Source organism: Sylvia atricapilla, chromosome 3 (genome assembly GCF_009819655.1).
Source record: "Sylvia atricapilla isolate bSylAtr1 chromosome 3, bSylAtr1.pri, whole genome shotgun sequence".
Lineage (NCBI taxonomy): Eukaryota > Metazoa > Chordata > Aves > Passeriformes > Sylviidae > Sylvia > Sylvia atricapilla.
The window spans coordinates 68679001-68691485 of record NC_089142.1 but is presented as its reverse complement, the minus strand read 5'-3'; the positions used below and the strand labels follow the sequence as shown (position 1 = coordinate 68691485).

The 12485-nt window shown below is 34.9% G+C and overlaps 1 protein-coding gene across 3 annotated transcripts in view; it reads left to right on the top strand.

Moving 5' to 3' along the window:
* The window catches only part of RYR2 (ryanodine receptor 2), a 378658-nt gene that overhangs the window by 362231 nt on the left and 3942 nt on the right, over positions 1 to 12485 (top strand). For all 3 annotated transcript variants that reach the window (XM_066315680.1, XM_066315679.1, XM_066315678.1), the window contains 7 exons: positions 180 to 313; positions 4172 to 4232; positions 5542 to 5688; positions 6558 to 6692; positions 9004 to 9160; positions 10986 to 11050; positions 11783 to 11883. In XM_066315680.1, coding sequence (XP_066171777.1) covers positions 180 to 313; positions 4172 to 4232; positions 5542 to 5688; positions 6558 to 6692; positions 9004 to 9160; positions 10986 to 11050; positions 11783 to 11883 — 800 coding nt within the window. The remainder of the gene's footprint in view (positions 1 to 179; positions 314 to 4171; positions 4233 to 5541; positions 5689 to 6557; positions 6693 to 9003; positions 9161 to 10985; positions 11051 to 11782; positions 11884 to 12485) is intronic.

The following is a 12485-nucleotide window of genomic DNA, read 5'->3' as shown; positions in this document are numbered from 1 at the left end:
AAAATAATTTTTTGCTCTAAGTCTGGTGTGTTCAAGATCCTGAGATCACAATGTTATCTGTAGTCATGAAGCACTGTTTTCAGGCTCCTTGTATGTTAAACCTCTTGTCTTCAGATCCAGCCAAATAACTGCTGATCTACCCCACTGATAATATTTTTGAATATTCCTTTTAACTTTAGGTAATGGATAAATATGGTGAGTTCTATGGCCGTGACAGGATCAGTGAATTACTAGGAATGGACAAAGCTGCTCTTGATTTTAGTGATGCTCGAGAAAAGAAGAAACCAAAGAAGGATAGCTCCTTTTCTGCTGTGTAAGCATTTGCCTACAGTTTGTTTGTGATTGGGGTTTTTTATTTGTTTCTTTTTTGGGGGGGGGGGGGAGTGTCTGTAAATTAAAATCAAGCATTCAAGGTTTGTAATTCAGACAAAACATCTGTTGCTCATTTATGTGAATTTGCATTAGAAATAAATTCCTATGTTGAATAATATAGTAGATTTATTTAATTATAGACAATGTATATGCAGGCTTACTCTGTTTTTTTAAGTATGAAGATTTAGTTCAGTGCACAGCTGCTTGAGTACATCACATTCCCACTCTTTTCACAGTGTCATTACAACTGGGCTGGAATCTCCTTTTTAAGTTCTCAGTTCAGCTCAGCTGGAAAGAATGGGCAAAAATGGCACTGTGTGTTCTGATGATAAATGATGGAATAAATTTAGGTGCTAGTGCCTGCTAAAATCTGGGAATTGGATGAATAATCTTCACATCCTTTTATAATTTGTTTTCTCTAAACTATGCATTTATTTATCATTTGGGAGACAGAAATAAAGAGAAGCTGCTAGACACCCAGAGTAGTAAATTCTCCTTTGTAGAGGCATCCTCAGCTTTTATAAAGCCCTGCAAAAAATGTTTTTTCTAGTTCTGTGTTATAAAAAAGGTATTCAACTAGATAGAACATATTTTAACAGATGGAATTTTAATGCTACAGAGATTCTGATGTAAGGGTTTATTTAAAGTTCCCTCTAAAAGCAACATTTTATCTATGGGTGCACAAGGATTATGAGAAGTAGGCAGTGAGACTGCTGGCAGATTAGAATTGCATTGAAACAAGAGCTGATTTTGTAAGGATGGCTCTTTTATCCATCTTTATAAAAGATGGATATTAGTAAACCAGGAGTCTGTCTGAACAATCAGGTGCAGTGTAAAGGCTCAAGGTCTCTGTGGCATTTCAGTACTACACAAAATTTAATATTGTGGCAGAAGTACTTTCCAGAATGCTTTCTTCCACACTGTTTGCTAGATTATAATAGTACCCGTGCTTGAGTTTAGGAAAAAAACCTACTACTTTTATTATTGGTATTAAAACAAAATACAACTACTTTCCTTTCCCTGTGTGCTCATAATCATATGAGGGAAAAATATTTAAATAGTGTTTCTGCAAATAAACTTGAAAAAACAGACCAGAATGAAGCAGTTGGAGAAACCTGATGAAAAATTTAGTTTAAGAGTCATGTCTGTAGGATGCCTTTTTAATATCTCTAATATCTCCTCCATGTTATATACAGTTAAATTTATGACCTCATCCATCTTTCATGTTCTCCCTGGAAGAATCATTCCATACTCATAACAGATTAATATGTTGCAGGAAAATAAAAAACATTATAAAAATTTGCAGAACCAGTTGCATTAAAAATATATATTCTTCAGGAAGTTACATCTATCCACTTTTTAAGAGTGTCAAAAATGAATGCTAATGAAGCTACTAAAACTTGCACATATTCCAGATTCCAAATTTGACATATATTTACCATGCAGTGAAGAGGGAGGTGGGAAAAGCATTGGAACTGACCTCTTACTGCAGTACTTTGGGAAGGAAATAGAGAATGGTGTGACCTGGTGCAGGTTGCAGCTCTGGTGCTTCTGCCTGTGCCAGGAGGAAGTGGTGCAGGCTGAGGCCAGACCAGACACTTGTGCCTCACAGCACAGAAGAGAAGCACTGTGTAGCATTTTCATCTTTAATACAAGTGAACAGGCCTCTTTGACCCCTAGCCTCCTACCTTTTCTTACCCTTTGGTTTGCATCTGTCTTTTTAAAAGGGGTTTAAAGCACTCTACTTGCAAGCGGCCATGCTTCTTCAAAAGCTTCTGCCTGTTTCAGTGATATACTGCATTAAAAAAATCTGCATTTTACTGACTCATGAAGAGCCATCCAGCTCATTGTTGCAGCCTGGAATATTTTTAAAGTGTATTTGTTTAAATGTATAAATACTTTAATAGTAATACAATTATTTAAATATGTTGCAGTATTATTTAACTATAACCAGCTTAGAAGCATGATGGAGTTGGAGCTCTTCTGTTGATTAGACAGTAAAGACAATTAAACTTTCCACATTGAGATTGAGACAGTGGTGCTGTTTTTCAATTGAATTAGTTTCTTCTTTAGGGTGGATGGTGTTAAATTAGATGCATCATGGATGTAGTATATTTGAGAAAATAATATTGAAGACACAAACATGAAAATTAATTTTCAGAGGTGCCATCATTAGTATTATTTCCCTGCTCCTTTACCTTTCTAACTGCTTTTGTTTCTGTGATAATTAGTTTAATCAGATTCAATAGAAGAGGCTGATAAGGCTCAAGCATCTACAGCAGGTGGTGACATAGGGCTAATTTGGAAAATAAGCAGGGCTTCTGTCAAATACTCACATGGTAGAAGAATTCTTCCACATTCGAGAATAGAAAAGTTGTTAATAATTTTTTTCCTGGAAGATCTGAAGTTTTTATAGGTTGGTGAGAAGTTAAACCATATCCTAAATGTGAAGTGTACAAACCACGAATGCAGTTGGCCTCAGAATGTGGAAGAATTTAAAAAGTCTTATTCTTCCTTGCCATGAGAAACAATAGTCTAGGTTTTCAAAAGATTCTGGAGTGGATAACCGTATTTTTAGAAATGTAGTATCTCAGAGAACAAAATTGTTCCTGGGAAACTAGTCGAGTTTTTCCTCAAGCAACAGTCTATCTCATGCCATAATGGCTAGTGAAAAAGTAAGGAATTTTACTTGCAGTAGTTTTTACACCTGAAGTCTCAAGATTTATACTTGCTATGATGGCACTACAGGATATACAAAAGTGTGGATGTGCCTGTTTGTTTAAGTAGAAGTGCATAACTGCAGGTGGTTATGGGCTTCAGCTGTTGTGGTTGAGAGGCAGGCATAGTCACTGTTAATGTCCAAATTCTCAGCCTGGTCCATTGAAAGGAATGATGCCCATGTAGGAATCTCAATTTCAAACCTTTGCCCTTATCAATGCTGATGTAAAGTACCTCTTCCTTTGATTATTTACTTGGGAATCTTAAGCCTAGTGGGATCCTTGCAGAGCTTTTGTGTAGGATGCCTCAGAATAATAATCTGTTCTGTGCTCTGTCTTCAAGACACACAGAAAGCTTACAGGCACCTATAACTCATTGTTTTGTTGTGGTTCAATGCTTTCTTTTTTGTAATGGTCACGTGGCACCATCCTCGATGAAGTATCACCTGTTGATGTTCAGTGCTTAGCACAAAATTTTGACTCAGTGCAATGAAAAGGGTATTTCCTACCTAGTTGACAATTAATAAAGAATGTTTTTATCTGATTGGTTTCTTTCTATAATACAAAACAGTTACATTAGTAGAAGGTTTTCCTAAGTGCCTATATAAAAATTCTTTGACTGGTAGGCATGATCATATTTTCATTTATAATTTTCCTTATATCTTTAGAAAAATGGGTCAATTTTCTGAACAAGCTCTGAGATTCACCTCATCTAAATTTGTCTATCTTTAATGTCATCCAGTTGTGTCACTCAAGGTATGCTGTAATAACTAAGGTAAAGAATTGGCTTTTTAGGGTGCAAATTCGGTTACCTTTTTTGACCAACTATTTCAGTCATTTAAAAGAAAATATTATTTTCTCCAAGGATCTTAAAGACAGTTTGTATGCATGATAACATTTCAGAAATCAATCAGCATTAGTAAAAGTGTGAATTAGAACAAGGTTCTGATGTGTTTCAGCTTTTGGAGAAATTGATCAGCTGTTGTCTCCTGTTATGTGACAATATACTTCCTATAGATTGTGTTTCATGTTTTCCACTTGTGTTTTCCTATAAAATGCAATATATTTTTTATATTTTACAGGCTAAATTCCATTGATGTTAAGTATCAGATGTGGAAATTAGGAGTTGTTTTCACTGATAATGTAAGTTTCTCAGTATATACATATATGTATATATTCATGCTCTAAATTGAAATATGAACGTATGAATGCAAAGTGCTTCAACAAGAGGTGTGAAATACTCTGGATTACATTTATTTTACTACAAGAAGTAAATCTTGAAAGCTAAGGAGACATTGTCAAACTATTTTCACAGTTAACATTGGTAGTAGTTAATAGAACCACAGTCAATTCCTTCTCTCTTTCTGATATGCTTCATTAGAAGCAATAAGAAAGCACTCTTCTGTAGAATTACAAAACTGACTGTATGAACGATAATTACTATTTTTCCTATTGTTCATAAATATTATGAAGACTTGAATATTCCTGGAGCACAGTCAGATCAATATAGTTAAAGTATCTGGAAGTGCAAAAGTTGTATCACTGAAACCAGTAGTAAGATGTGTCACAGAATGGCACAAATTATTTCAATAATTTGAAAAAGGGAGTCTTAAAAAGAAAAGAAAAACAAGGAGAGATAAACAAGTATGTTAAAATGCAGTTTAAAAAGTCAGTCATCATATGATTTTTCAGTCTTACAATTATGGTTTGCATAATTACTTAATTTACGGTAAGAAAAACAGTTGGGGAAAATTATTTTGGAACTAGGACAGATGGAAAATGAAAGTGTAATCTGAAGGTATTCAGGAAAAATGGAAACAGTAAGCCTTCAGGTCTAGAGACAACATGATCTCTAAACAGTGTTTGTTTGGGACTAGTATTTTTTTAAGAAATGGAGTATAATTTCTCTTATAAAAGCGGGTTTTTAAGTTAAATAAAAATTAATTGATAGAGGATCAGATGGAATTAACATTTGTGATTGCTTAAATAATACTTACATGTTTCAATAGGAGTTTTTGTAGCTCAGATTAATTATTAAATTCATTTCGTTGCTTGCAGAGTCCTATAGTTGTCATTTACTAACTTTGATCATTAGTGTCTTAATGTAATTATCTAGAAATTATTAAAAAGTAATTTAAATTAGAAAAAACATTTTTCCAGTAGAGACATTTACAAAAAAGGTTTTAAGAATTTCAAAATTAGTTTTTATACAAAAATTCTGAATTTCTTGATTTTGCCTAATGTATCTTGTTGACTTTGTATTTGAGGATTTCATATTGTTGCATGAATAGAAAATTCTCAACAATATCTAGGAAATTCTCTGTTTAAAAAGAACTGTTTTCTATTTAAAGAAAAGCATATTTGAGAAATTTCTACTTTTCCTTATTGTTTTGAATTAAGTTAAAGATGAAAGCCATAATTTTATTTTGAATGTTTTTGTTTTTTCTGTTAGTCTTTCCTTTATCTGGCATGGTACATGACCATGTCAGTCCTTGGCCATTACAACAATTTTTTCTTTGCTGCTCATCTCCTGGACATCGCCATGGGATTCAAGACCTTACGAACTATCCTGTCATCAGTTACCCACAATGGCAAACAGGTATCAACTGTCCTCTCTTCTCAGCTTTTTTTACTTAAGGAGTACACAGGAAAGATCACTTCATTACTTGAGTCACGTGTTCTGCAGCTTGCCAACAGAAATGTTCTTTCATTATGAACTCCAGAACTTGAATTGATGAGGAAACTAGACAATGGGATTTGTAAGCCAAAGGAAAAGTATTCTCCCTTCTAAAAACAGTCCTGAAGCTTTAGCAAATTCCCTATGACTTAAGGGGGCATTATTTACAAGAAACGTTTTAGAGCTGAGAGCTACACAGGTGAAATAGCAATTTACAGGATACTGAAGCTCCCTCTCAGCTGCTTCCCATTAAACTCAGAGTGAAATCTGAAAGATGCTGCAGTTGAGCAGTTGAGTACTTGTTGCTGCTTTTCTAAGATACTAAAATATTAGGAACAAGGTTTTTTTAAACATGTGATTTCATGCATGTAGAAAAGTTGCTTTTCTATAAAATTAGTAGATAACTGTATTTCAAATAATTATATACTTGGTGATAGTAATATTGCTATTAGGTAGTGAATTTTCAGATTTTTAATCTGACTATGGGCATTGTATATGATTCTAATGGATTTGTTTCACTGTGTATCTATGCACAAGATTTGTCTTTATAATTGTTTCCGGTACATAGTCTGTGATCAAAATAAAATGAAACGCATAATCTTTTCATGAGACTATGCAGATATATTACTCTGTATTACAAAAATATATAAACCCTAAAAGTTTTCCTGCTGCTAGTATGTACAGTTTATAGTTAGTTGTCTTTTTTGTTTTTCTTTTTTTTTTTTTTTTTAAGAAAAGATTATTTACAATATTTAGTGGTGTTACACCCATTCTGTAATTTTGTCTTCCAGCTTGTCCTCACAGTGGGATTACTGGCAGTAGTGGTATACTTGTACACAGTAGTGGCATTTAATTTTTTCCGCAAGTTCTACAACAAGAGTGAAGATGGTGATATGCCAGACATGAAATGTGATGATATGCTAACAGTGAGTCTTATTTGCCTTTTTTTTTTTTTTTTTTTTTTTTTATTTTTAAGCTGTGGTGTTTTTTTCCTGATCTTCTTGTTAATTGGTATTCGTACAGTCATATCATTAGCCAGCAGGCAGGAAAGATTGCAGTTGAAAGGAAAGGGATAAATATGATGGACATCCTCAACAAATAGATCTTGTGTATGCTCAACAAACTCATCTATAAAGGAATAGAAGAAATGTGGTACTATACTTTGCTATAATTGTCCAAAAAATGCAAAACAACTACAAGCTGTGAAGCTGAGCTGCATAAAGTGCAGCACTCCTGAATCTTGAAATTTGACAGGTCATTCAGGAGGAGGGTCAGTTATAGGGAAGCATTTTCATAAGTGATGCAAATATTTAAACTTTTGTTTGAGCTTTGAAATCCATCAGTTTCCCTTAGCATGAATTGCCATTGTTATCGTTAATAGGCAATTCAGTAACTACTGTGTTCAGAACTGCCTTAAATTATTTTGTACTAACTACAGAAGTGCCAGGCTTTGGAGTTATGGGTGCTAGGCAGAGCTTAAACCAAAAAGAATGTTTCCCTTGATATCTCTTCAAAACCAATCATGTACACCAGTTAAATGTATTTCAGTATGCTATGCAATATGCATCTTTTCCAGGGACTCTACAACATTTGAAAGCCAAATAAATAGCCAACTGTTGAAGCAGAGTAGTATGTCTATATTTTTTTCTGGTTTGAGCACAACAAAATCAGATAAACTGGAACACGGATCAGTGAAGGGCTGTTGAATTGTCAGGTGCTGGAGCACTTGCTGCGGGAAGAAAGGCAGAGGGAACTGGGGTTGTTTGGCCTAAAGGAAAGAAAGTCTTATGGGGGATGGTGTGTAAGAGCAGCTGCCAGTGTCTGCAGAAATAGTATTGGGAAGACAAATCCATGCTCTAAACAGGAAGTGCATGGCAGGAGACTGTGGACATAAAGCAGAAAAATGTGTTCTGACTGAGGGAAGCCAAGCAATGGATCACATTGCTCAGAGAGGTTGTTGTAGTTTCCATCCTTAGGAAGTTGTAATGAACTGACTTGGATAAAGCCTAAACCAATTTTTTTCTGAGGTTATAATGGGCCCTGCTTGGAGTAGAGACCTCATGAAGTCACCCTGACCTGACCTGCTCTGTAATTCTCTGAAAATACACATACCACAAGGCTATAATATTGTACAGGAATGAGTTAGATTAACATGTGATATGCTGTGAAATCAGGGTTGTCTCTTTTTAAAACACTAAGACTTGAAATGGGATTTAAAAGAGAATGAATATACATATTTATTTTTTTTAGAAATAAAAAGCCCAAACTTTTTCAATAAGTAACACTACATTCACTCATTAAGTTAATTATTACCTTTCAATCTTGGAGTATATATAAACTATCTCTAGAAACTTAGATTTCTCAGGCAGGGGTCACTCAGCATTGTATGGTACTATATCAATTTCTTATGGAAGGGATTTTGGGGACCATGGCATAGAAATAGAAGAATGGATTTTTTGTATGGTTAGGTTTTAGGAGTTGGTTGTTGTCATCACTATTTTTTGATAGAGGATGAGAACTCTTGACCTGTAGTTTGCAAAGCTCCTTAAAGAAAAATCAGATTCCCTACTCTAGACCTCTAGAGAGTGATACAATAATTTTCTCTTAAATTATAACATGATAAAATTGGAAATTTTTTATTCTCAGCATCCCAGGCAACTGTACTGACAGACTTATTATACTACTTTTCATATCATAGTTTCAAAGTCTTATTCTCAGACATTTTCAATCATTAGCCCATTGTCTGCACAAGCATTCACACAGAATTTTTGCTTGGTTGTGGTTTTTTTTGTTTTATTTTGGCTTAGGGAGGAGGGTTGTTTACTTTTAAATTTCAATTTGAAATACTAAAAACAGAGAAAATCTTTCACTTTTGAGCTAGGAAATTGGAAAAGGAGATGGCTATGGTGGTGATATTTCCTATTTACGGTGCTGAAATGATTTTACAGTGCTGAAATGATTTTACATGAATCATGGGGTGCTGCTGAGCACCGAAGGTTGTTGAACTTTTGACCTTATTGAGCTGCCACATAATGACAGACTGCAGCTTCAGCTGCATAGCAGCATTTTCCCTCCATCACAAATATGCATAAACTCAAAGGAGAGAAAAAGATGGCTTGACATATCATAGCTCCTAGACCATAGACCAGTTCTACCAATTACTGAATTTGTAACTCTGGGTATTTTTTGCTTTTAGCTGCAAACAGCCCTTATATCCCTTTCTTTTGTCTTTTCCAGTGCTACATGTTTCATATGTATGTTGGAGTACGTGCAGGAGGAGGCATTGGTGATGAAATAGAAGATCCAGCAGGAGATGAATATGAAATCTATCGGATTATCTTTGACATCACTTTCTTCTTCTTTGTGATTGTCATCCTGCTTGCAATTATCCAAGGTATGCATTTGTAATCCAGAGTGGGACTGAAAATATTATTTAGCAGTACAAAGATCTTACTGCTGTGGTAATCACAAATGCAAGATTCAGTCAGAACAGCAGGGCAGATCATGAAGGACGGATTTATATAGAAAAATCACACCCGACTGACTCTTGTACACTGCTCTTCTGAGTCTCTATAAAATCTATAGGCTCTAACTGGATCAATAGAAACAAAATAAATGTTTTGCTGGAAGAATACTGGTGTCACTGCAGTTTCTGTCTTGTCACTGCCATTTCTAAAAGCCTCCTATAGAAATCTTGTGGCACAACTTAAAATTGTCTTTCATTGTAACCCATCCTACATGAGCTTTCATGGACAAAATCAGTACTACTATCAGTATTCCCCCAGCCAGCATCTTAAGTTCTCTTGATTATCTGGCAGATCTTCAGATATGTAATAGTGGTGTGAAAATTGGACAACAGCTTTAAGAAGTTAAATCTTTTTTTATGTAAAAATTGCTTGTTTGTATAATGCCTCCCTATTTGAACAATGTCTAAGAGTAAAAAAGGTGCTTGAACAGCTTTACTAAAGTCTGGTTAATGCCAGTGGAAAGTTAGCTGTCATTAGTTAGCTTTGGAATTTCAGTGAAACTATTTGACTGGTAGTATTTCTCGCTGTTGTAATCTGGATATTTTGGAATTTTTTTGCAATTATGTTTACATGAATTATGTTTATTGTTTTTGCCTGAAGTACTTAAACCCCTGTTGGTTTCCATACTATACCTTTAAAATATCATCAAGAATGCCCAAAAGGTCATTTTTTATTCAAGTTTGCACAAGTTAACAGAAGTATATTCTCAGTTTTGGAAAAACTGATAAATAGTTTTTCTGGGTTCACTTGCTGTCATAAATACCTCATTGCTTTCTGTCAGCTGACAGCTAACTTAGGATAATTCTGACAACAGTAAGGATGCTTTCTCACTACGAGAAAATTCAAAAGGCAACTTCGAGCTGAGTGGTAAATTGTTTATTACTCTTACTCAAGCAACAGGGTTTTTTTTAAGAGCCTTAGGGAGGGTGCAGAATTTTTTATACCCTGAAGTGGCGTATCTCATGTGGTTCATTTCTTTGTTTTGTGAGTGGCTGAAGAATAAAGTCCTTAACTGTCAAGCATTGTGTACAAGAGTAAAGATAGTCATTGTGTGTAATCTTTATTTACACTGGAGTAAGTAAAGGAAGGTTATAAGTAGTTTATAATGTGAGCTGTAGGGCCTGTGGTTCTTTTTCTTCTTCTTTCTGTATCTCCCTCAAATGATCCCTTGCCTTTGTTGGAACTCTAATAGCAGAACCTTGTACTACATGACAGTCATCTTGAGAGAGTATGCATGGAGCTCTGGGCCTCTCTGCATCTACAGAACTTTTAAATAACTTTTAAATTACAAGTTCTATTCTGCTCATGTTGATCTTGCATATGCTACTAAAATATCTCAACTCTGTCAAATGTACAGTATTATTTTTTCTATAGTAGGGCCTTAATCACTGTAAATCCACATACGTCTTAATGTACTAAGTCAAGATTAGAGCACTGGGAATAAAATAAAGTCTGCTTATGCCATTTTATAATTCAAAATAGTACTACCAGCCACGTTTCTGGTGTTTCTTTGGCTTGTTCTTTTTTCTTTATGGTTTTGTAGTCTTTGCAATGTATATTGGCTTCTATTATTTCTGCAGAAGATTCTCATTTAATATTCTTTATCAGAGTTATGTTATCCCTGGATTTCCAGATATTCTTTGTCACAATTCTGTGCTTGAACATTAACTATCATTTTAACTTAAACTCTAGGTTTAATTATTGATGCTTTTGGTGAGTTAAGAGATCAGCAAGAGCAAGTTAAGGAAGACATGGAGGTAAGAACACTCAGTTGCTGAACCATACCTATTTTCAGATTTCATGAGTACGTGTTTTCAGTCAAAATGCAATTTAGCTAGTGGGTAGTTTTTTAAGCTAAGAGGAAAATACAGTCCTGTACATGGTGTCATAGCATACAATTGGAATTATAATTGCATGTCTGACTATTTAAGTCTTTTGGAACTTAAAACTAGCAGTTTCTAACACAGGATGTTAACACTGTCATGTTACATTTCATCTCAGATATAATTTTCTTTGGCTAATATATATGTGAAAGTATCTTGTACTTTGTGGTTTTCTATTCTGTTGTTGAAATATACATGTAAGAAGTGTACAAAGCTGTGCTTTGTAATGTGACCTTGGAGCATATTCAGTTTCAGCTGGACAAACATTGAGGTAAATATTGCCATGTGGAAGTGCTGCTTAACATTAAAAAAAGTCATCTGTGACCATTGTATACTATTCTGTCTCCTGATACCTGTTCACTTAGAGCTGGGAAAGATTTATTTTTTTGAAGAGTAAGAAGCTATTCTGATGGTAGCTAAGCATCTATTCAAGTGTTTTTACTCAGGTATCCAGTTTGAATCATTAAAAGAAAAGCCTTTTTTGTTCAGTAAATGCTATATATGATGCATTGCCATTTTCAAGAAAAATGTTACTTTTTTTACCTTTTCTGAAAGCAGAGCAAGTGTTACATGTAGTGTTGAATTGTTCTGTATTCTCTCTTCTAGACGAAGTGCTTTATCTGTGGAATAGGAAATGACTACTTTGATACAGTGCCTCATGGCTTTGAAACACACACACTACAGGAGCACAACTTGGCCAATTATTTGTGAGTATACTAAAAATGCACTCCTCACTAACTCATGGTCCTGCAGCCTCCACAGGTACCTGATTATCTCTCTTGTGCAATTAATAGTCAGTACTGTTAGGCTTTGATGTGCACTTACACTTTCTGAATGTATAATTCTGGGGCAGAGACAGCAAGGAATTAACAAGTTTCATATGCTGCTTTCCAGCTTGGTTATGGCACAAGAAGTTTGTATGAGGTTGTAGGTGGAAATGAACTTGATATGTGGCTGCAGAGACCACATAAATTGTAAAATTGAATGAGGTGTGTAAGGTACAGAGGAGAAGTATGACTTGGCCTGGAGATTGATGGAAAGAGAGAACAAACACAGGAGTAAGACAAAAAAGCTTACATTGGGCAAAATATTTTGTGTGAAATGCTGAGGCTGACTAAGAGAACCAAGGACAAAGGGAAGTAAGGGAACTGTAGTGAGGAGCTAGAGATGGGAGGGATCAACCAAGGGCATCAGGTCCAACTTTGGAAAATCCAAATAGAGCACCAGTGACCAATAAACTAAATAAAGCCAGTGTATCAGGTCTACAACCACTGTTCCTCTCACGTATGAAAATCCAGTGCCAGAGTAT